Genomic DNA, 26,088 nt, shown 5'->3' with positions numbered 1-26,088 from the left:
TTTCGTATAGGATGTTCTCACAACTTGCTGAAAAAAAGTGATTTGCATTCATATAAAATATTAACTTATTTTTCTATTGAAAGTATCAGTTTTCCAAACCAAACGCTTTCATTTCCTAGTAGAGTGTTTCAGAAGATTATCAAATTCATTTGCAATCGCTATTGCAGATTAACAAATATGAAATTTCTGGAAATTCACAGACATTCTGACAACTCCGTCTGAAAATCCGTGAGGTAAAACGTCAACATCATGCTTTTATATTTGGGTTATGCGGATAGAATCAAATTGGTTGTCAAAAAGAATCCAATAGAAATGTCAGGAGGGGAAAAAGTGTTACTTTTCTTATAATAATCCACTACACAGAGAAAGTATTGTTATTAAAGGCGAAAATAATCGAAATAATAAAAATGAACGAACTTCAAATTATATGGGCCCAACTGACATTTCGTCAGTCACTGAAATTTCAGTATTATTGACTTCTAAACATATATTAACTTAATTAGAATTCAATTTTACTTCTCGAAAAATGTTAGGTGTTTATTATTCTGAATGATAGAATTATATTATTTGAACTTGTTTCTTTCATTAAAACAACTAATTCTCTGGTTCGATCAAGAATGTAAATAAAAGTCCGAGTCACGAAAACGTTTGCTCCTTCATAGGAGAAATATCTGACAGCATGCGGAAAAAGACAGCATGGAAAAAAAGTGTATTTTTCAAGCAAATAAATTTTATTGACTCCGCATGACCCAAATTTATATGAAATGTCAAGATAATGATGCTCAAAAATTAAAAAAAACGGATGCAAGGGACTATGGTGTGTTGTGAACTTGTGGACTAGCTCCAACCTGGTGAGACAACACACTGGAATTATTATTGTAACATTCAGGACTATTACATCTAAGAAAAAAAAAATCATGCGTGGAAAACAAAGCGATTTTTGTCGAAAAAAAGAGGTAATGACAGTCGTTGAAGCGTATTTCGACAGTCTTCTGAATTCTTACTGCCAGGGCTCGGCAGATATTCAATTGACGATAGTCAGCGGACTACGAAGAAATTCGCCTTTGTATTCAATTGAAAATGAGTTTTGGCTTCTTTCAGCAGTATCTCCGTCAACATGACTCAACAGTCATTCGTTGTTTAGTTGCTATCTCGACTCGACTATCTCATTTCATTCTTCCCCGTCAAATTGTCTTCAATGCATATTGAAGTGATTCCCCCCAAAAAGAATTCGTTTATCTCTCTCTCATGTACCACGTATGCATGTATCGATGTTCGAGTTCAACGTGGTTTGACCTGTAGTACAGGTGATTCTTTTGTATCGTACACCAAAATTACTCACACATATGGAATAGGGGACAGTGTTGTGTTTAGAAACACTGACAAATTTGTGAATTTTGTTGATAAAAATCCGTTTTTCTGCATGTTCTTGTAACAAAATTGAACTCGAAGACAAAGTGAACTGAAATGTTGTTTAGAATTCCTCCTAAACTGCACGCTATTTATTAATACTAACGCGGGGACCTTTTTAGCATGCCTGATAACTGTCTACGTTCGTTGGTATGAGTTCACGGTGGGTAAACAACAAACCGTCCATTAATGGTGTAACTCCTTTTGTGCATCCGAAATCAAGTTTTTGTCTCACTTTATATGGACGTAAAAATAAGATTGTATACGCGAGTGAAGAGATTCTTGTCAGGAGGAGTGGAAGTGTGGATTGAAGTAAGGCAGATTTGTATTCATTAGTCACGTCAATTAGAATAAACATTTGCTAGATAGTTCATCAGTCATTCTCGATGTCTCAACGCTCGTCAATTCAATTTCTAGTCAATTCAAATCATGTTGACGAAGAATGCCGGATTAGTCCTATTCGACAATTGTAGAGAGATCAGAGATTAGTCCTAGTCGAAACGAAGCTACTGAGAGGAGTGTCGTTTTTCATTTTTTATCTTCGAAATGAGATGAAATTCAAGAATTGGTTAACGTCCAGAGTGATTATGTTGAGTAATAAATTGTATTTCGAACCATATTATTGTATTTTTATCGGATGACAGAAGTTATGGAAACATTTTTGATGTTTTCTCGGAACTTCGTTCAGGAAGGCTTGTCTAATAATTCGTACATTGCCGAGAATAAATTTGAAACGCACCTCACATTTTCGAAAACACACAATATTTAACAAGACAGTTTTCCACGTGAAAAGTGTTGCCAGATATGAACCATGATAAGGAAACACCCTTTTTTTTCTTCATTGCTTTGTTTCAGCCAAATAAAATTCGCGTCATGTTAACCCTTCGATTATGTCTACAGTGGAAGGTTAAAAATTGATGGGATTACGAAACTCAATGCACATGACGAATAACGGATGAGAGTAGGCGGGACCCCTTCTTCACTCGAGTCTCAATATGCGAGTTAAGCTTCTTCTAATCCTAACTGCCGGCTGCAAAAAGGCGGCTTTCTGTGTGTCTTATGCGCGTACACACATATTTATTCGTGTGTGGATCTGTGTATGGGTGTGTGGATGTATATGGGTATGGGTGTCGTGACATTCATCGCTCGAACAGTTCGGGGGAAAATTCCTTCGAAAAAGCGACAAGCAAACTAGAATCAAAAGCGGCTACAAAAATGTATCTCTTCTATTCAGTAACTTTTGTTTTTTTTTCTTTGTGGCATTGCATTTGTTTGTTTGTTTTTGTTATCTTTCTCCCAATTTGTAAACATGGCCGTAATGTTCTAATTTTTGTTGTTTTTCTAGTTGTATTTCCACCTGGAAAAAACTTGCCGGTGAGTAATGCTGTGTGTGTTGATGTAAAGCGAAAAACAATCTAAAAAGTGGACGGGCCATTTTTTAGACTTGACCGTTCGTATGTGTATGCGTTTCTTTTGTTTTTGTTTTTTGTTGTTGTTTATGAGTCTATGATTGATTTGTAACTTTTAGCGTTTGTTTTATTGACTTGTAAACTGTTGCGCTCTAAAATCTCTTTCTGTGTAATTTATTAGAATCCTGATCTATCTAAATCGAAGTTGATGGATTTCTGTCCTCCACCTCTTCCTCGTCCTGCTCCTCTACCACGAGAGTGGATGTATAAAAAATGTGCCTGAAAATGGTATATCTATGTATTGTGGCTTTTGTGGTACGTTGAAAATAAAAGTTTCTCGCAAAAAGCGTTTGCTAGCCGTGCCTGCAACGACAACAATATAATGTAGACGGATGATGTGATTTGTGTTTTTTTTTTGTTTTACGTTCGCATGAACCAGTTTTTGTCCTGATTTTACATTATTTGTTCATAAGCGTGCTCCATAGGGATGCTATCGATCTTTGGGACGATCTTTGAGGTGACATCGAGATGTTAGATAGTGCTGCAAGCGACTGCAACGCGCAGTCAGATCATAGATCACATGTTTCCGAATCTTAGCATCTTCTTGTGACCTAAATACGCATTGCAATGACCCAGGCTAATATCCAACATCCATTGTTTGACGTTTTAATGCCCGTTTCGGTGCCTAGTGAGATGCTTAACACGATCTTCGAGCGAGAGACCGTGCGGATTTTTTTTATTCCAGGATAATTTGTTGCGCTTTCTTCATCCATCTATGAAGTCTGAAGTCGGGGTAGTTCGAAATGAAATGGCTACTATTTGCTACCGTACTTTGCTAGAAAACACCGTTGCTCTGTTTCTGTCTAAACATTAGATAACAAGACTGGAATAGTGGGAGATCCTGCGGCTAATGTGGGTGACCCGAGCATGAGTGCCCTTTTGAAGGGTCCCTCACCGTCGTGACGGGCAAAAGTCATGAACATTGTTGCATCCTATAAGTATAATTTAACATTCCTATGTCTACCCTGTCGTGTGATAGTTTTTGTTATAATCAATAGTTATAGTCAAAATGGTTTCCTCCCGCTGTTTTTCCCATTACGTATCGGGACGCTGAGGGGAATGTTTTTGTTTTTGGTTACAGAGAAAGAGTAGTTCGAATCAATAGCGATTACCACTAGAATGGGTTTCGTACATGCAACCCGTGCAATCCGAGATGAAAACCATTGATCTAATCTATCTATAGACGGCTTTGGGTCGTCCTATAGCGCCAAAAAATGCAGCGAAAGGTACCCTAACAGGTTAAAATTATCCTCCTTACAAGCACCGCTTTTAGGACTCGTCCGGCTTGACTCCCTCCGCATTGCCCCAGAACCGGTCGAACCTGTCGCGGGCTTTGTCCAGTACATCTGATGCCACGTTTCGGTTCGCCACAGGCGAATTGATGTCCGACTCGAAGGTCGGATCGTCGAGACAGCGGAGTGTAGACCCCGGAACTGGTTTATCATACCGGACATCCGGATTGTTTTGTACCGCTGGTGCAGCCGCTGTCGGAGCGGGTTCTACCGGTACAGCCATCGACGTTGGGTTCACCGAGGAGTTAACCGACGATTTGGACTTCAGCAGATCATCGTCTTCGTCCTCGGATTCCTTGATGGAATCGGGTTCCAGTTTACTATCTGAAATGTACAAGCGATTGTATCGAAAACTTTACATTGATTGAGGTTTGATCAGCCTTACTTGGTAGTTTCGATTGCTCGGAAAGCTCTGGCGGTGCAGACTGTGGTGCTGGAGGTGGATGCTCCACCGGAGTGGAAGCCTTGATTTCGCTATGTGGTCGCATCATAGGGTCGCCTGTAGGAACGGAACAAAACCATTTATTAGCTTCTGTTTGTCGACCCCGATCTACGCTACACCATCGAACGGTTTGTTCTCACCTATCAAGCACTGACCTTCTCTCACGTTTTGGGTAACGGTGAACGTCTTGCCGGTGTCCAGCGGTACAGTCCAATTGACCGGATCTGGAGAGCGCATAATGATCTGCTCGGGCGATTTGACCCGCGTCGGTTCCGGAGGCGACTTGATGATCTGTTCGTTGATCTCCGGCGCCGGCAGTGGGCTCGCACAGGATGCCGACAGACCACCGTCCTTCTCAGCGTCGTCCTCATCTGTGATGTGATGAAAGGAGGCAGAGCGGAAGATATAGAATTCAGAAAACGTACGACTCATCAAACCATGGTTTGCACGTTGCTTTTGAACACTACACGTGGACACAGCATAGAAAAAACGAAATGAAAAATGGGAACAAGAGCAAAACGAAGGGAGGAAAACAGGAAACAAAGAGATGCAAAATAAATTATCTGATGATCTTTCACATGTCGTGTGAGGTACGTGGGGAAGATATTGGTAACCAAGCTTCGTTCTTAAACCAACTCTCTCTTTTCCGACAACCCAAGCATTGTACGGAAGCCGAAAGTATTCAAAGTCGTAAACACTCCAATACGGTACGTGAAAAAAATATCTTGTCACGAGAAATGATAATATTATAGAAACGCATATCTCTCATTATAAAAAAAATCTACACTCTGTCCAACTTCTATAAGACCAGGCTTGCTGCTTTATGTCATTGTTAACAAACAATGTTTCAATTTATATTCTAGTGTGTAGGTATTGGTGACTACCATACACTGCATTATTTTCATATGTGTGTGTGCAAGCGCTGAGCGTAAACGAATGTTTTCGTAATTTCAACTGTCAAGCTTCTATAAGACCAGTTACATTTTCCGTTGTTTAAGTTGTTTTGATCAATTGAATCTGGAAAGTGCCGAAGGGAAAAGTCCTCAGGGAGAGAGAAGAGAAACAAATCGATGTATTTCACCAAGAAAATGTTGAAATCAGAGAAATTTCTCGTCGGATTGGGCGATCCAATCAGGTGGTGCTCAAATTTTTGGCGATACGATAAGAAGAATTGAGCACCACTTGAAGACTCCACGTAAATCGAAGCTCTCTGACCGGGATAAGCGGGAAATAGCTACAACAGGTTCGAATACCTCACAATCGCATTTGCAAATGAAGCAATATTGCTCGGGTGACAATTCATCAAAGTTTGTTAAAAATCCTCACATAAAGAGGGCTTAAAAGGTTAAAACTCCTCATCTTACACCATCTCACCTCGGAAGATGTCTGAGTTTTGCCAAAGCTCACATAAACCGACAGTGGGACATGATGGGCTTAGAATGAAAGGGGTGTAAGTGACTTGATCGATTTCTCTTCATCAACTTTTTCTTTCGTGAATAATTCAGCACACAAAAACGTTCCAATTTGGTTTTGCTATAGAATCCGATAATTGAAGTTCTGACCTATCGTCCACATTGTGAAATAAGCTTGGAATGTGTTTGCAGTTAAGTTATGATCAAAAGAGAAAGTCGATGGAGAGAAATCGATCAAATCACTTACACCCCTTTCATTCTAAGCCCCTCAAATATACTTTATCCTAAGCATTCTACAATGTATGAATGTATCTTGTTGAAATTCTAACTGTTTGTGTTGTCACGAAATAGAATCAGGGTGGTCTTATAAAAGAAGAACAGTGTGTAGAATCAGTTGCGTACCAGCGGAACTGAAGCAAACGCACACCAGCAAAAATTTAGTGTTCATAGAATTTTTTGTGTCTAGAGCAAACACAAAAAAAATTTACTGGCGGTATTTGAAAGGACATATTTAACTCTACATAATGTGAGATTTTGAAACCATGCTATTTTCCGTGTCCGAATATCTGAGTATTTTTTGTAACTGAAATTGAAATCATGAGTTTATTGGGGAAAAACAAGAATAACATCGATTAGGATTAAGATATTGACAAAAGCAAGAGCAAAAAAACCTTTTTTTCGTGGTCACCCTATTGCAACCTGAATAAAAAAGCGCTAAAAACAACATTGTGGAAGAAAGTTAGAATTTTTATTTCATCGAAGACTTTTGTCACCTTATTTTTAATAACATAAAAGTAAGCTTTCTATCATATGTTATAACTTTGTCTAGAGAATAACTGTGGAACTTTAGATGCAATTCTCCACCTAAATGCGCTTCCTGGACAATTGTGCACTGGTTACAGTCAGTCTTCAGAAAACAAACGCAGCGCTGCGCTTGAGTTTAGTCGGAGCGTGCTCATTCGCCAGAGCGCATGTGTGTACAAGGAGTGGGAGCTCAACTGGGTACAAAAATCTTGTTGCGCATCAGCACCGAGTTGCATTCTGAAGACTGGTTACAGTTATTCAGAAATCACTCAAAAATCTCAATGTTTCGAGGTGTTCCTTTAATTTTTCTGTCGCCTTTGTTGAGTGGCGATCGTAGTGCTGGTTTCGGTGGTGCAGTAATGTGTGCCTTCCTTTTTACGATGAATTACCGGTGTCACATGACAGGAAGGCCGTTTTTGTGAAGAAGATTAAAGATTAAAGAAGAACCGTTAGTGAGACGCCAAAAGGGGCGGCTGAGTGAGTTTGCAAAGCTGCAGGAGAAAGTCAGTCTATAAATTGGAATGATTTACCGCGGAAACCAGTGTCGTGACGCGAATCGGTGGTGGTCCACTTTAGTGGGCATGGTTTGGCAATTCGAAAAAAAAAAGAAAATTTTGAGAAACAGTGGTGTTGGACTTCGCTAAGCGCCATAAGAAGCGGTGACCGTGGTGCCGGCATGGAGCGGCTGCGAAAAGAAGTAGCATATAGAGAATAAGACGCGACAGAAGGAAACGGCCAACGAGAGAGCGGGACGCGTACGCTCTGAGAGAGACCGCGGCAACCAACGGGAGAGCTGCCCGCATTGGAAATAAGGTGAGTGTGTATATGAAAGAGAGAGAGAGAGAGAGAGAGAGAGAGAGAGAGAGAGAGAATGTGTGTTCGTGTTGTGGTGTTGTGGTGTCACAGCCATTTGCTGGCATGATGGCGGCATATTGAATAGTCCCATCATGCACATTAGTTGAAGATGCAACGGACACAGAAACAACTATAGGAAGTTCCGCTACAAAGATTTGGTTGCTTTCATTGAAATGTGAAAAAAATTATAGGAGGTTGCGTTCAAGACACGACCGCATTGTTGACGTAGAACTACGTTATAGTTTAATTCAAGTCGCTTGTTTATAACTGCGGATATTATTTTATAATGCTATGAAAATTTTGAAATAATCATTCTACCAGTTTGGTCGCCCTGAAATGTTTACTGTAGAATCATTTGACGATAATTATTTGATGATTAATTCTTGTGCTCTTAATCTCAACAACCTCAAAAGAGTAGCACTGCTGCATTATGATCAATATTAGCGCAAATGAAATCCTAGTTGAAGGCAGTTTTGCGACTGGCACGCGAACCCAAATAACTTATAACATTCCAGTACGACATTCAAGAAGTTTGGTATTCCCCAAATGATTTTTTGCCGCGCAACCTTAATGTCTGCTTCGCCATAACGTCAGTTTAATGCATTCATGCAATGTCAAAGGCACCAACGAAGCTCTTTTGATGACGAAAAACAATGTTAACTGCTTGGAAAAAGACTGAATTATGCCACACAGCTTGTACTCTGCTGTAACACCCATCGATGCGAATTCTCTGATGAGTTTTTCAAGAGCGACCGCCTTCACCACCAGCGGGGAAGCTCGATTTTGGTTGCTGCCTGGGTAAAGGTGTTTACATTTTCGACCGACGCGCCGAAGTCGCCTACTTCGCTGTTGTCCGATGCGATGTCACACTCAAGAAGGCTCGCTTCAGTGCGAGCGCTTTTCACTACACCAACATCGCGTGCTTCACTAGATGACGCTTGCCTCGAAATTTGATTGCCCCTGGCAATGCGTTCGCTTTTTGCAGTGCTCGAGCCAGCCTTCTCCTTCTTCTTGCTCATCACTCACTACGCGAAGCGTCCAATTTATGACGCGGAAAGAAAAACACACGATACGAATAACGCCAAAAACGAACTGAAAAAACCACACTACGATATCCAAGTTGGATTACCACTGGTGGGGTCCAAGCGCAGCGAAAGTAAGGTGAACTGGATTGCTGAACAGTCCGAATGAAAGTTTGCCTCAGCGAGATCCACTGTTTATACTCTAGGCAAGTTTTCCCCTTCATTGTTCTTCTTTTCTTTTGTTCACGGAGACTTGAAATCTTACGATTCGCTGCTCGACATGTTGCTCGTTATTGACAGCTCTGTTCGGGAAAGCACACAAATGGACAGAACAAATGTATGGGAAAATGGAAACGCTTAAAGTTTTCATGTACTTTAACTATTTACAAACCAGGATATTCTAATGTTTAGCATATAAAACAAATCTTAGGGAATTTCCGATTCGTTTAGTATGTAAATCGCCAAAATCCGTTTGCGGCAAAAATAGTTATTAACGTTAACTTTATTTCATGGAGGCGATCTGGCGTAATGGTAACATCCATGCCTCTCACGCTAAAGGTCACGAGTTCAATTCTCACTCCCGACATTCTTCCAAAAATGGAAGTAAAAAGTGACGAACCAGCCAAATGAGTTGAAAATCACTATAATACAGATATAAAACAAAAAAAAACTTTATTTCATAAAAACGTGACCTGTTTTCTGATTTGACACCCTTAATGAAAGACGTAGTTCTACGTCAAAAAATTCAAGGAAAGCAGTTGTAAATTATTTGAACTAGTGAAAAAAAGTATCATTTCAGAAGAAAAAAAACGTAATACGTAACACGTAATATTTTGTGTTTTTGGAGGTCTTTAACGATTTTCTCCCAAAAATGCATGATAAACTTGACTGTTGCTATTATCCAAATTAACGTTCTCAAACGCCTATTCAATTCGTTTCATGACACCACACTGTTATTTCTTTCAATTCCGCTGTAGATTTGTTTTTAGTATTTAAAAAAAGGTTGGGTGGGTTATATTTATAATATAACGGCAAGGTTGACGAGGATTTCTTTTTTTGACGTAGAGCTACGTCTTTCATTAAGGGTGCCAAATCAGAAAACAGGTCACGTTTTTGTGAAATAAAGTTAACGTTAATAACTATTTTTGCCGTGAACGGATTTTAGCGATTTATATGCCAAACGAATCGGAAATTCCCTAAGATTTGTTTGTAATGTAGCATTACAACTCCATAGTCTGTATATGGTTTAAAATGATGAAAAATGGAAGCATTCTCATTTCCTCAAACATTTGTTCTGTCCATTTGTGTGCGTTCCCGAACAGAGCTGTCAAGGAGCAACGAAGCGGAAATAGTAATATGTAAAGTGAACCGAGGAAAAGAAGAAGAACGAGGGGGAATATTTGCCTAGAGTATAAACAGTGGATCTCGTTGAGGCAAACTTCCATTCTTCGTGAGGAAATCAACTGAACAACATCGTTGCTAGGCGAGCTGGATGGCGAGGGATCGTTCATTTATAACGAGAGTAAGTTCTCTCCAGATGACATCAAACGTTTTGAGGTAAAACTCTCGTGGCAGAGAGTCTTTGCCGGGAGACTTGTTCGGGCTGCTTGTCTTGATGGCAGTGATAATATCGGACGGAGTTATTTCATCACAAGATTCACTTACGGGATCGTTCTCTGGAATCACTCTCGGGCACTCGAATGTGTTTTCTTCATCTCTTTCCGTCTGACCCGTAACATATAGTGATTTGTAGAAATCGAACATGTACCGCTCTATCGCATCAGCATCTTCGATCAGCTGGTCGTCTTCGTCACGTAGTTGTGTGATGATTTTTTTTTTCCTATGCCTTTCGCCTAGCTGGAACATTGAGATAGGCTCTCCACAGATAAACGGTTCATTTATGCGAACGAATGCTTGCGTAAAGTTGCGCTGGAGGGTTAATATTTTCGCTTTCAACCTGTTTATAGTCGCTAACATTGCAGGATTACGGTAATAGCCATCGTACGCGCGCCTTAATTCAGCGTACATCCGTTGATGCTGTTGATGGAAATCATCGAATGCGGCCTTCGATTTTCCACGGAAAAAAGATTTTATTTTGGGTGTAGCGTACGACAGCCACCACTGCATCCATGATGTATACTCTCGGCGCCGACGGGTCCAGTATTGCCATTGCACCTGGAACTCGTGTATGTTGTTCGATGTTAGTAAGTGGGTATGAAGAGACCAATAGCCACGACCAGGCTTGCGGCCTGATTGGGGAAGGCAAATTCGCGCCATGACCGCTTTATGGTCAGAAAAAGAGCATACGTGTGTATCGGACGTTCTCAGCATACTACGTAAGCCACGGCTGACGTACATACGGTCCAGGCGAGATGATGAGTTGTATGTAATGTACGTGTTACTGGGTACATGCGGATTTAGTTGTTCCCAAACGTCGAGAAGCTGCAGTTGTTGTATGGATGCGAAAAGAGCGGGGCTGTGGTTGTTTCCTGTCGCATCGCACTGCCGTACAACACAGTTGAAGTCGCCTGCTATCAATGTGTGTTCTGCGTTGAGACGAAGATAGTAAGCGAGAGTGTTGTTGAAGAAATTCTCTCTTTCCGATCGGAGGTTTGTACCAGATGGAACGTAGACACAACAGATTGTTGTGTTTTGCCCTCTTAGTGCTATTAGTCGCCCGTCTAAGCTTTTCTCCACATGCGAGAATCGCAAGTGCTCTTTCAGCGCTATTGCCGTTCCCCTACGAGAGTGATCCACATTGCATACCACATTGTAACCAGGCAAGATAAGTTGCTCGTTCTCTACCTCTTGCAAGAGTGCGATGTCAATGTTCAAAGTCCGCAGAAAAGTTCGTAATGCATTAAGTTTTGTCGAGTTGGTGATGGTGTTTATGTTTATCGTAGTGATGTTATAGCTGGTGAGTGGCATTATAATCGTTATCGTTATCTAACTCCTCACCCGTATCGTCACCATGGTTTTCTCGCTGCTTCTTGCATGGAGGACGAACAATTTTCTTCCGAGCGCCTTCCGAAGCTGATGAGGCATCGGTTTCGTTTCCATCGCTTGTTTGGCGTGTAATCATTCGACTAACCGTATTTAGCAGTATCGGCGGTTCTATAAGAGAGGCACTTTGTTCGGGAAGGTTTGTTTTTGTGGACATTTTCGAAGTCGCGAGCGCAGGTTGGATCTTATTTTGTTGTTGTGTAGATGGCTGTGTCTGTTCTTTTCCTCTCTCTGCGAGCTTCGTTGCCGACGGTGCGACAAACTGTGTTTTCTGCTTTGATGTGGAAGGTTTCGGAGCGGCTGGTTTTGGTTCCTTCAGCTTTGCCACATTGGCATAGGATTTCTGCACAAGCAGTTTCTTATTTTGTACACTAGAGATGCCATTGTGTACAAATTCGCTACAGTGACGGCATGTTTGCAGCTGACCGGGATACGTTACATTTGTTGATTGACCGTCGATGGTGATGTAGCTTTCGATGTTGCGCTTTACTATCATACGCGCAATGCGAGCACCAGTCGGACGCCCAGCGAAGCGATATTTACTGTCCCATAGTTGATTGGCGACCGAGAGTACTTCACCGTAGGCGCCGAGAAAATCAGCGATTTGTTCGTTTTTGATATCTTCGGAAAGGTCCGTCAGCTTCACCTCCACCGCTCCGTCCTCCAATGTGATCCGAAGTTTGTAGATTTTACCGTCCACTTGGATCTCGTGCTTGTTGTCCTGTTCTGCTACAATTCTCTGTGCCAGCGCTAGGTCAATGACTTTCACAAAAGCACATCCAAGTACTCTACTTGGTTGGAGACGGAGAACCTGTTCGTACGACAGTCCCAACTCGGTAGCAACAAAACCGTAAAGCTCTTCAAAGGAAGGCTTCTTCGGCACGATCGCATAATCAATGCGAAACGTGTTTTCGCGTCGAATACTCATCGCGGAGAAACTCGCGACGAAAGAAATACGCGAAACAGAAGAATGTTAAATTAAAAATCAATCCGAAACAAAAGAATATAGCTTGCGTGTGGCTTCTAGGGAGACGACACGACTGCTCCACTCAGAAGTTGCGCGCTAACGTACCTCAATCGTTGCGCAATTATAACTGAGTGGATTTCCGAGCGGCACTCGCTTATATACCGATTGGTGTGATTTCAATAGCCCGTTTGAAAGCAATTTTAGGGCTATTGAAACTTTTTGGATCAAATAGTAACAATCATATAACGCGTAGACATTTTTTCTTTCGAATGAAGTGTTTATCTTACTATTTCGTTCAGTTGTTTAGGAGCTATTAACGCTTAAAATCTCGTTCTCCGGCGTAACGCTTTCGTTTTCGAAAGTTTGAACTTACACCCCAGTATAGAAATGAGAGACGTAGTTCTACGTCAAAAGTTGATGAAGAGAAATCGTTCAAGCTACTTACACCTCTTTCCTTCTGAGCCCATTTAATACTATCGCCGGAACCAGTTCGTCTGAGCAGCGATGATTGTTAAATGTCCTTCTTCTACAGAACACAAAACTTTATTGAAAAGTGTCTGGCGCCTCCATGGAACATGATCAAAGCAATGAATCTACCGTACGTGATTGATGGTTTCATCTATCGTTTATATTATTTAAACTTCGAAAATTTTGGGAAATGCGTATTTAGAAAAAATTAGGAACACCTCTCCAAAGAAAATGTACGTGAACAAATTGAAGAATTTTTTGTTCGTCTTCCGTTTTACTAAATCCACGGAAGTACACGCAAAAAATGAACGATTTCTGTTTATATTAAATCGGATGCTGAATCGAAACAATCGCATCTATAGGAAAATATCGTACATTTTCAATATTGCACAACAGGTTCATAAACATTCTTTGGTGATGTCTTCATGCTGGCGGAATGGAGATGTGATGTTTCTAAATATTTATTGAATGTGACTTTTCTATTGCCCCCTATTGTTCATCATACAAAAATCCTTTCAACCGATGCGGTACCGCCAAACAAACACAAAATATAATCAGTAAAGACGCGTCCACATTACGCCAATTGGCCTTGGCCGCCCGGTAAAGCCGACTAAATGTGGATGTACCGCCCGGGCATGCCGATGTGCCGAAAACCGACTCGAATCAAACCGAACCCAACCCGAAAAAAGTGAGTTCGGTTCGAGAAAGTCGAACCAAAACAAAACGAAGTAAATTAGCGTTGACGACATTGTGCTTCGTGTGTTCGTGACGGCTTCGTGCACCCGATGGGGCGTCCACGTTACATAACGAACCGAATATGCCGCCTGGTACGGGCCGATCGGCATCATTCGGCATAATGTGGACGCGCCTTAAGCTTCACGAATTCCTTGCATTCTAGGAATTCGTTTCTCGCCAGTTGGCATGGAATGTTTTTCCCCCATTTTAACTCAATAATCATGACCCTTTAAGCATACCCATTAAACAAAATGTTTTCATCTATCTGAACAGAACGTTTTTTGCTTATGCCATTCAGACTAGCCTTCCATATTTTAATGTATAGTGGAACCCCGATTACCCGCGACATAGTTGGACAAGGCCATCGCGGATAACGTAATAAAAATGCAGCGCAAGGTTTCATCAATACAGAAATTATTGAACTATCCATCTGTAAGGGCGTGTACATCAGTGATCAGATAATGTGAAAGCCTTGGCCAAAATGAAAGATCAAGACTCTACCACTCACTGACAAATTTCGGGAAGGTTTATAGAATTACCTGAGCATTCGTATAGAAAATAGTAAAAGATAAATATCGTATTTTGATCAAACGCTGTTTTTGATGGGAAAACTCCTGAAGAATCAATGCAGTGGTTGACGAAATTTTATTCTGTTTCTGCTCCTTCGAGAACAACAGTTTATCGGTGGTTTAGTGAATTTAAAATCGACCTGGCTCTGGAAGGCCAAAAGAGGCTTCGGATCCAGAAATCGTACAAAAAAGTGAATCGGCTCGTTTTGAACGATCGTAAAGTGAAGTCACGCGAGTTAGCTGAGGCCGTAGGATTTCAAAAGAATGAATGGGATACATTTTGGACATTTTTGATATGAAAAAGCTATCCGCGCGATGGGTGCCGCGTTTGCTGACCGTCGACCAAAAACAGCGGCGCTTTGATGATTCAACAGCCGGTTTGGAGTTGTTGAAGCGTAATCGAGTGGACCCATTGGATCCATGGATTCCTTACTACACTCCTCCAAGGCCAATAGGCAGTCTGCAGAGTGGCACTGAGGCATATTTCTAAGACTTAGACGTTTCGCACTACAGGAAGGGAATCGGAATGTTGGAAACTCGCTATATCAAGTGTATTGCCCTTGAAGGAAACTATGTTGACGAACAAATACAGCTTTGCCCAAAAAAAATTATGATTTGCAGATTTTTTTTCAGAATTTGATCTATTTGAAGGAAGTTGACCTAGACCCGATACTCGGTTACGGTTACTCGGCTACGAATGTCCTCCCATGATCCTCACATCGACTTACCTGATTGGAAAACTTAAAAATACATTTTTCACAAACAACAGAGGAAAACAAATACAGATTTGTGGTTCGGTTTTGGTTCGTATTCAAACGCCTCTAGATGTGTGATCTGTTATTTCAATAATGTAGAGAAAAACTAGTGATACGGCCCTTCCTAAGGCTCTCGACATGTGTTACAGCAACCGGTTACAGTTACATTTCACCACCAACAGTAGTGATATAACTCACAAGATTAAAGTGACATGTACAACAGATGCTAATGACATGAACGAATGAGGAAAAAAAAGCTACATAACAGGCTAGTAATGTCCAGGATATGGAAATGATAATTACTACAGCACTACAACTGAAGAGAAACGAAACCCAACACTCAAATACAACACCAAAACACCCAGCAGACGACATATTTCTTTCCCTCGCGAGGCCATAATCCGGAGGTCATCGGGTAGATTATGACCCCCGTCTTGGTATAGCAATAATGAAACCATTCAAATTATACTGCAGCACCAAAGCTGACCGATTTTCTCGACGACCATCCCCACCTTCCAACCGCGTCGAGAAAATTCCGTGTTTTTTTTTTTGTTTCTTAGGGGTGATAACTGATAATGGTTTTTAATGGTTTGCTTTTTTTTTTGCTGTGGGTTCGTTCAAAAGCGCTACTTACTTCCAGCAAGTTTGGTTCCCGATTCGGTTTTGCTGTGTGCGGATTTGCGCGATGGTTCTTTTTTCAACGTGGAACTGGCCGAGCTATTGGCAGACGAATCGACTGCCGCCGCCTTGCTACTACTAGCCGCTCGGGGCCGGTTCTGCGAGCCAATCTTTGTACCGAGTGTGAGCTTAGCGCGTGAAGGATGCGAGGAAGTTGTAGTGGTGGTGGTGTTGGCGGAAGATGTGATGGTTTGGTGGTTTGGAATGGAATTGTTATTGCTTTGGTCGGTCTTGGTTGGCAATAGTGGTGGATGGGTCTGATTAGTGTTGTTTAGGTTATTATTATTATTATTATTGTTATTGTAATTGTTGATGTGGTTGTTGTTGTTGATGTTGTTGGTGGTCGCTGGGGGTCTACTGGGAGGAGCAGAATGCACTCTCGTGTGGCCACTGTGGGGCACAGAGCTGCTCTTGGAGCGGGAATGATTGGTGGTGGTGGGTAGGGTTGCTAGAAAAAAATAGTAAGTAACCGGAAAAAAATAGAAAAGAAATTAATGAAATGTTTCTAAAGACTATGAGATATCAGCTACTGAAGTGAGTAAGGGAAATCAAAGGAGCAGAACAGAAGGGGACGAATCATGAAATGTGTTATAGATGATATGGTACTGCAATATATTTGTTATCTTCCCAAAAGTAGTCTCATTGTATACAGTTTTGTAGTCTTTTATCCTGACCTATGATAATAACGTGTTTTACTTTCCTTATCTTTAGACGACGCGATACATTTTGAACTATACCTGCAATTGTGTCTCGTGTAGTACTAAATTAACTTTACTTCTGAAATAGAAAATGAAAAAAAAAATCGTCGTTGGATGGAGAAAGCATTATTTCTTGTTCCGAACCAGTTCAGATCTAATTACTGACATTCTGAATGTTCGGGCAACATTATGTTGACATTCTTTTCTTCAATCGGTGAGGTCAAATCTCATCCCATTCGAGTTTAAATCATCGAGGTGTGCAGAAGTATTGTCGAACTCTCAAGGGTATCGTTTGTGGTGGGTAGTGAATCTTCAGCATAGCGAGTGGCAGAGTCCTACCCAGCTGAAGACATTCTAGCTGTTCCCAAACCGAGTTACCCGAAACTGCTCAATCAGTCGAAATATTAAGTGAATGAAATACCAGGAGAACAAACTCTTATGGATGGTCATAAACAAGCGATCACATTTGATCTGATAAAGTAGAGCAAACCTTGTTGGTTATTGACGTAGTGAAAACGAAATTTACCACGTGGTCTTCTGGTATATTTTGCTGCTGGAGGCGCAGCATTTGTGATAGAGTAGTATCAGAACTAGCAAAATAAAATCTAAACGAGTTTTTTTAAGAATTAATTTTTTTTTTGCAAACAAAAACCAAAAATCGTGCGCCGTTGCTGAACAGGATGACAATGATAGCTAGAGGAATTTACATAAATTTTATGGAGCATAGTACCACGAATACCTTTCTCGTGCCGGTAACATGCCGATAATCATATGAACAATTATGTAAAACACGCCTTGAATGTATTCGAAGTGCTCAACTCTAGAATAGGTGTGAATTACAGTGCAAGTCGGAAGACGAAAAATTCCCCGGCTAGAACGGGAATCAAACCCGAACCCCTGGTATGTCAATCGATCACCATTTTTGAATATCCGAATCCAACTCTCACATTTGATCTCTACTGAAGCATAAGTTTCCAGAAGCAAACGATGTACTTCGACCGCTTTTATCTTCAAATGAAAAAACAAAAGTTGCCACACATGCCGCAATGTGGACGCTACAGGCGTTGGTTCCACTTCTAGTGCACAAATGTGAAGAAGTGGTCGAATGCCAGAAAGCACTTCGTCAAAAGGAGCAACCAGTGGTATTGAATTCGTCGATTCCACGAGTGAGAACGAATCGTGCTCCTCAGGTAGGGATTTATGGAATAAGTAAACGCCCTTGCTCTCCGATACCCTGTCACGAAGTCTCTACTTCGATCAACAGAGCGGGCACCCCTTATTTGTTCCAAAAGAACTTCCCGTTTTATTTGGGAACCCAATAGATTGGCCACTCTTCATAAGTAATTATAAGCACTCAAGTGAAACTTGGGACTATTCGAACTCCGAAAAAAATCTACGACTACAACGTTCACTCAAAGGCATGGCGAAGGAGTCGAAGCACCTACCGAATGTCGACTTGAACGCCTTCTTTGCCAACCTATGTACACTCTGTCCAACTTCTATATCGTGATCCTGATCTTCTGCTTCATCTATACCTGTTCCTCAGAAACGCCGATGTCAACGTTTAATGATGTTTCCTTCGTTGTGTCCCTGTTTCATATCCCTCCTATCCGATCGATAAACTTTTACTTAGTCGCGGCAATACATACACACACTCTTTACAGATACACGGGCCAAAGGTTGTGCAGTCCACTGATCATTCAACAAGAGCCAAAGGTTGTACCGCTCATGACAACTCTACACGAACTGATGATTGCGCCGGCTAGTGACCATTCTATCCTGGATTCCTCGAGTCGAGAAAGACGCACCACGCTAGATATGAGGTACAAACTAGGGGGCATTGCTGATTAATGGTCAGCTGCATCCCAATAGGAAGTGTCCCGTGTCGGGCACACATACAGAGCATTGGAGACAGCAACATCTCAATTACGAAAACACTTGTAATACTAACCTCGAGCCAACCGCGAGTAATCGGTTACATATTATTAACATAGATAATAACAAAAATTGTCAAAGTATTGAACTCCCGGCCCCGTGAGGCTAACGCCATATGAGCCTTGATAAAAATATATATTTTGGGAAAAAAAACTTCTATAAGACCAGGTGATGATCTTGCTGCTTAGTGTCATTGTGAACAAACAATGCTTCAGTTTATGTTCTAGTGTGTAGGTATTGATGACTACCATACACTGCATGATTTTCATACGTGTGTGCGCAAGCGCTGAGCGTAAACGAATGTTTTCGTCTTTTCAGCTGTTAAGTTTCTATAAGACCACTTACATTTTCCGTTGTTTTAGTTGTTCTGATCAATTAAATCTGGCAAATGCCGAAGGGAAAAATCCTCACGGAGAGAGAAGAAAGACAAATCGATGCATTTCACCAAGAAAATGTTGGTATCAGAGAATTTTCTGGTCGGTTTGGACGATCCCATCAAGTAGCGCTCAATTGTTTGGCGAATCCTCAAGGATACAGTAAGAAGGGGAGAGCTCCACGTAAATCGAAGCACTCTGATCGGGATAAGCGGGAGATAGTTGGCACAGGTTCGAATACCTCAAAATCGCATGTGCAAATAAAGCAATATTTCAACTACTCAACTGCTCGGGTGACAATTCGTCAAATTTTGGTAAAAAATCCTCACATAAAGAGGGCTTAAAAGGTTAAAACTCCTCATCATGGTATGTTGTGACAAAGAATGTTTCCAAAAGAATACATTTTGCTATATACCATAACAAAAAGATCTTCATTGTATAGGTTATCTTCACTGACGAAAAAAAGTTCAATTTGGATTGTCCTCATGGTTTCAACGGGTACTGGCGTGATTTACGGAAGAAGGAACAGTATTTTTCTACCAGGAATTTTGGTGGAGGCTCGTGCATGGTTTGGGCGGAATTCTGTGCAACCGGGAAGCTCAAGATAGGCTTTCACATCATTCAAGGATTACACACATGTTCTGGAATCCTCTCTCCTACCGTTTTTGCATGGATATCGTCACAAAAAAAATCACATTCCAGCAAAACAATGCTACTATTCATACCAGCAGGTACACTAAGCAATGAATTAAGGACCAAAAACTTGAATCCTGTTGAAAATCTTAGGGGGGATCCTTGTACGCAGAAACCAGACTGAGGGAAAACATTACACCACGATTGAAGAGCTCAAGGTCGCAATTTCGGAAAAAATGGAAAAATATCGAGAAATCCGTTCAGCAGAATTTGGTAAATAATATTCCAATACGAATTTTCAAGGTTAGCCTATTATTGACCAATTTACCCCGTGTATGGGGTTAGTTGGTCAATATATTCTGAAATACAAAGACGTTAAACATAAGATAAATGTCAAATAATTGATTCTCTGGTTATTTTTCATTGAAAGGGTAAAAGGTAAGCTTCATTGTGGTTCTAAACATTCTAACGCAAAACTTCGTACTACATAATTATAACCAAATTTATTCAAAAATGACCAACTAGCACCGCCCTACCCTACATGTTTTGCTACTTTTTATGTGTGAAAATACGTCATACGTGTAAAATAGAGGAGTTAGTGAACCATTAAAGTTGAAATAACGGTACTAGCACCCAGGATGTGTTGTTTTTGTGTTGCTTTTTAAAGTGGTCTTTTTACGGTCTTTTTCAATTTTCAGATAACTATATGGCTCGATGAGTGGCACCCGGATGCGTGAGCGTTCGGTCATTGATACCCGGGCTCGAGTCCAACTCGAATTATGAAAACATATCCCACAAATTATCATTCCATCGATCCCCAAGGGATGTGACTATCCGGAAGAAATGGCTTATTAGAGGCGAATGAACTGCAAAGTTTAAAGCCTCTTAAAAACAAAGAAAGAAAGAATGGCTTCGATTCGTTGGACAGGACCTAAACAGCAATACTAAAAACATGTGCATTTGCTCGCTTAACTCTAATGAAAAACCTAGTGATTCGGCTAGTTCTGATAGCTTAATTTAAGCACTGCAGTAGGAGGCATCGGAGAGCTACAGAGACTTTCAGGAAGCCAAACTCTGAAATACTGAACCACAATTTCCCCTAGGTTTTGATTAGAAAATCTAAATAGATTATCTTTAGGCAGCAATGAATAAATGTAGCTAAAATACAAAAGAAATGAACTTATTTAGACAAATTCATTATACCCTTCCATGATACTTGCAAAGCTAACACGTCACAGCCTCACTGTTACTGATGCACTAGTCAGTCCAGACTACCTTGTCATAAACATACCCTTCAGTTGATCTTCATCGATTGCAGTGGATTTTTATTGAAAACGTGTCACCCATTGCACATATAAATGGTGGTGTATGCCATTTCCGGGCAATCGTGAGTAGATTCATAAAACGTAGCAAGAGTTATTCTATACATTCCATTGCCGAACTCGCCAAAACAAGAATTTTGTGTGATGAATTGCCATTCTTTACCATTAATCGATTTCACTCTCAATTGGTGACGTTGAATTTTATGCTTAGATTTTCACTAACACGCAATGATCTTCATTTTCGACCATTCGTCCGTTCGACCGTTCGTAACCATGAACCATGACGAAAAGGATGATGCAAATGGAAAATGAACTTCATGGCAAGCTGATGTTGATGTTCATTCCACTGGGGTTCATTGATAGTGTTGTTTCATATTTATCGACTCTCGCTTGAGCTGAAGGTTATCGATACAAGGAAGGCAGAAATTCACCGAATTTGAATGTCGTGAACGTGAATATTTTCAGCACTGCTCATGATCAGAATTGAGGTCATTTAAATGCGTTAATTTAATGGTTAAGCTATATAAATCTTATACAAATGGTGTGCAAGCATGATGTTTACAATATTTTTACGTGTTATAATCCAGAAAAAGTTTGAATACGTGCCAAATAATTATCTGGTGATTGATTAAAAGTTAGCTCAAATGAGGGGCGCATTGACACCAATAGAAGCCGTATTTTATAATCGTTTAAAACATGTGAATCCGTAAAAATATGCTATAAAAACTACTATAAATCATGAAAAAATAGTTTTATTTATATGTTTTGAAACATTCGAATACCTGATTTGACAAAGGTGTGCTGGAATAGAGCATTCAAAAAAGTGGACAAACCAAAATCATTTACCTTATTTGGTACGTATTCAAACCTTTTCAGGATTATGACTTTTGCAAATATTATAAACATCTTGCTTGCACACCATTTGTATCATTTTTATATATCTAAATCGCGGTTTGTCCGATTCACTGATGTTAATTACTATAACAACCGCTTGGTGCGCTGCAGTTTGTTTGTTTAGATTTGTTGTCCATCGCGCGAAGCAGAAATATAGTTCCTCTGTGTTGAATGTTGTTCGCCTTCAAAATGCCCAAGAAAAGGCAATATTCTGAAGAAAGCCTAAATTATAAATGGGCCAATATGATGATAGTAAACTCAAGCAATGAGACATGAAATGCAAATGCAATCTTTTTAAAAGTTCGTTTTTTCATTCAAAAATGGTGATTTCAAAAACCGAATAAATCATGGTTTTATTAGCAACTAGAGACTTGGGGCTTTTCGACAAACCCAAACTCGTCTTGATTACATGTCATTTTCATGAAGAAAAATCGATTGCATTTACTAGCTGCGTGAAAACACCCAAAGATAGACAAACCAATATCATTTACCTTACCTATGTCTACACCAGAAGGGTGATTAGGTTTTGTGTTGGTTCGTGGCTTACATGATCTTTGGATGTGGGCTAATCGTCTCAGGGCGAGGCCAAGTAGCTGCTGGATGTACGCCAATATAATTAGGAGTCTCCAAACAATTATAGCAAGACTTTTAATTACGCACAAAACCTAGTCTTTGACGACAAACTCAAAATGAAAGTCAATAAGATTATTTGCATGATTTTTTCAGAGAGAATGGAAACATTTGTTCCTAATTTTGTATAAAGTCAAGATTGCGATATAGTGTATTTAATAAAAGTTATCTTATTAAAATATGAACTTTTGTTCAAGACATCAACTTTCTATATTTTATAGTTTCTGGAGTATAAGCCAAGAGTTTGTATGGAGACTCAAGAAAAAAATGATGTTTTATTCGTAACGTTTTTATGTGTACATTGTTGCGTTTGACATGTCTTTAACATGTTTCTAAATAAAAAAAAACAGTCAGCAGAGTATGTAAATCGCGATAATTTAAAAAAATAAATTACGAATTAAACATGAAAAGTAATTTCGAAAAAAAAACATGAAAAAAATGTTATTCGATAAACTTTTTCTCTGTAAAAGTGTCCATATTCCGATGTAATTGTATGGGCTATTCATACCTATTTTTTCAGAACTTGCAAAAAACATGCTTTCGAGAAAAAAGAATTTTAATTTTCAATTTTGTTTTTTCAATGAATTGTTTTTGTTTTCAAAGTTTCATTTGTTATTTTTCTATGAAAACACAAATAATTTCCTACATTTCATTCTTTGACCAAAATCTTACAGGTCTGATAATTTTTTTCTCACAAAAAAATTAATAAACTTTTAAGTTGAGGTTCACCTTTTTTTCGAAAAATATTAATTTAAAAATCATAAGATCTACGAAATGTTGGTTAGAGAATGAAATGTAGGAAATTATTTAGGTTTTTATAAAAAAAAATCAAAGAAACTTTTGGAAAAAATGTGAATCATAATAGATTTTTTTCGAAAAAATGTGCTTTTAAAATTCTGAATAAATAGATTTAAATAGTCCTTACAACTTCCAACAAATCACCCATACATCAGAAGATGGGCACTTTTACAGAGAGAAAGTTTTTCGAATAACAACTTTTTCATGCTTTTCGTTGAAAACAAATCATTTTTGAGAAAAAATGAGTTTCAATTTTTAAAATATTTATTTATTCAGTGAAAATTTATAAAAATCTTTTTTTTTTTGAAAATCTAAAAAAATTTCTACATTTCATCCTTTATCCAGAATTTTGTAGGTGTCGAAGATAGTTATTATGCCCTACACTATATACTTCATTAGAAAAGTGCACTCGCACATGTCAGGAAAGTAAAAAAAAATCGAGGAAATTAAAGGAACAGAGTGCGAAGTCGAAATTTGAAATGGTGATTTTTGAAATGCTGTAACGTCATGAAAAAATCAATTCAAATGCTATAGCTTTCAGGCTTGGGAATATCTCATAAACAAATTTTTCTATGGATGTGTGTAGATATAGTGGACAAACATATCGGGAAGAAACAAAAAAAAATTTTTTTTCGATTTCTTCAAATTTGTTGTAGACTAACACAAGTTTTTGCTAACCAGCTTAATAGAAAATCCAATTAACACTATCAACCAGCTTTCATTTGATTCCTATAATGTTTTTATAGGACCTTCCCACACAGAGATATTTTTGTTTGAATGAAAAATTATCCCTCCGTCTTTGATGATCAATAATTCAATAAATAATGATCTCACCGCAAATCGAAAGATAGTTTTGAAAACTTCAGTAAATTCTATATAAGACTTTGCTTTGACGAAATAAACTATTTGCATCTATTGCATCGATTTTTTAAAAATCCAAAGATACGTTTTTGTAGTGTTTGAAAATATTCTTTAATTTTGCAAATATTACAGTAATATCTAATGTTAGCAGGTAAATTTTTATCCTACCGTGTCCCCTAAACTCCTATAAACATGACGTATTGATACGATTAGTCGATTTTTCAAAGTTTGGAGTAAATTAGAGGTACACTTCATCGCAAGCTGTAGCAATACTAAAAAATGCTATGCGTACCCTCTAAATGAATAATTCGTAACTTTCGTTACGTCATAAGTTTTTGGGTGTAAAATATGTGTATATGCGTATGTATATGTGTGAGTATCATCGCTCCTTGCATTCGTCATACTCACAAATTTTAGACTAAGAGTCCACGTTTAGACTAACACAATTTTTTAACTAACCAATTTAATAGCAGATTCAATTAACACTATTCATTTGGTTTTTGAAAAGTTTGAAAAAAACAGAAAGAAATCATTTTTTTTATTTCTTCCTGATATGTTTGTCCACCACATCTACACACACCCATACAAAAATGTTCATAAAATATTTCAAAACTTGAAGGCTGTACCCTTAAAATGACGTCCATCTTATCTTTACGCGTTGATTTATGCGTTACAGCATTTCAATAATTGCCTAAAAATTTCGACTATGTTCTCTTCGTTTTTTGTCGAGTGTATATCATTGAAATTGAATCCGCTCACGTATTCGAGAACCACTGCTTCCAAAGTGGCAGTAGCATAATGCACTTAAAAATCACGATCCACTCTGAAATCCTAGGCATCCGCATGACAACGCGCAGTCATCGCCTGTGTCACTCTTGAACTCTGCCCCATCCCATCTCACTTTAAACGAAGACGAATAGCAGCACTATTTCTATCTAGACTCAGAACATTTATCTAGTTGACTATCTATCCTACATTCACACGTTGGCTTTCTCACATATAACAGGGGAAACAAAACGAACAAACAACGAAACAAACTATTCGTAAGTCTAGTGTCTAGAGTGTAAAAGTTGATAATATGACAATTTCTAGCTTCCAGGTAATCAACGTTTTTACGACAGCAACCACCTCAAGGTGTCGACTTTCGTTCATCCGGTATTATCCTTTCTTCTCTAGAACAAAACATCACGACAGATGGGATAATAAGTACGAGAGAGAGAGAGAGACAGACAGAATGACAGGGAGGGAGAGATAATGGCACAAACAACACTGCGCTAACTATTGTCTATCACTATATATGTATGAGAGGTGGGAGTAGGGATGGATGTTTTCATGGAGAAGAAATCCATTTCCGTGTGTATATATATACAAATATAAAGTTGTGGCGGATACCAATTCTTGCATTTGCTTTCATCCATCCCCGCCTCCAGGCTTAAGTACCTCAAGAGGTGCACTGTGGATTTTTCAACACCAGCAATTGACTGCTTCGCTTTGCAGGGAGGATACAGGATACGGGGATATAGTACAAAACATTAAAGAGACTTTTTATATTCTCACATGCTTTATAATGACTGTTATTCATGCTTTCAACATTAAGGGAGTGCGAGAGATTGCTTTCCTTGTTTTTTGGATTGTTAAAGGCTGGGATTTCAAATGTTGGTCAGTAGCTGTGTACTCTCCTCTCGTGTGTTGTTGGAAAATGTTTTCTTTTGGACGAAAAAAAAAAACAAAAACTTAAACTGTACGGATGAGTGAAAATAAAACCGTAATTAAAAAAGAAAATGAACTTCAAAGGATAGAAATGAACAACTACTACGTTCTAATACACCTAGTAGAAGATGTAAGCCCACATACTTGGTCTTGGTCGACGCTCCGGTTGAGAAGGTGTTGTGGCTGTGGTCGGCGTCTTCTTGTTGTGCGTTTTGGCTGCTGGAACAGCAGCTGGGGCAGTGGTAGTGCTACCAGATCGAATCTGACGTTTCGGAGAGCCACCGCCGACGCTACCAACACTCGCGTCGGGAGCTACTGTTGGCCCTACCGATTGGGATCGTCCTGAAAAAAG

The 26,088-nt window shown here is 39.5% G+C and overlaps 1 protein-coding gene across 6 annotated transcripts in view; it reads right to left on the bottom strand.

The window, feature by feature from the left end:
* Nucleotides 1-2,920: 2,920 nt before the first annotated feature.
* The window catches only part of LOC129766584 (serine/arginine repetitive matrix protein 1), a 170,039-nt gene continuing 146,871 nt past the window's right edge, over nt 2,921-26,088 (bottom strand). For 4 of the 6 annotated variants that reach the window (XM_055767160.1, XM_055767185.1, XM_055767179.1 and 1 more), the window contains 5 exons: nt 25,881-26,078; nt 15,838-16,329; nt 4,754-4,984; nt 4,557-4,670; nt 2,921-4,495 (listed from right to left, as the gene is read on the bottom strand). In XM_055767160.1, the coding sequence (XP_055623135.1) occupies nt 4,149-4,495; nt 4,557-4,670; nt 4,754-4,984; nt 15,838-16,329; nt 25,881-26,078 (1,382 nt within the window). In that variant the 3' untranslated portion in view covers nt 2,921-4,148. The remainder of the gene's footprint in view (nt 4,496-4,556; nt 4,671-4,753; nt 4,985-15,837; nt 16,330-25,880; nt 26,079-26,088) is intronic. The other 2 variants (XM_055767166.1, XM_055767190.1) reach the window with 2 other exon arrangements.

The sequence above is a fragment of the Toxorhynchites rutilus genome, chromosome 1, assembly GCF_029784135.1.
Source record: "Toxorhynchites rutilus septentrionalis strain SRP chromosome 1, ASM2978413v1, whole genome shotgun sequence".
NCBI lineage: Eukaryota > Metazoa > Arthropoda > Insecta > Diptera > Culicidae > Toxorhynchites > Toxorhynchites rutilus.
Note: the sequence above shows the minus strand (reverse complement) of the source record. Positions and strands in the feature narration are given on the sequence as shown.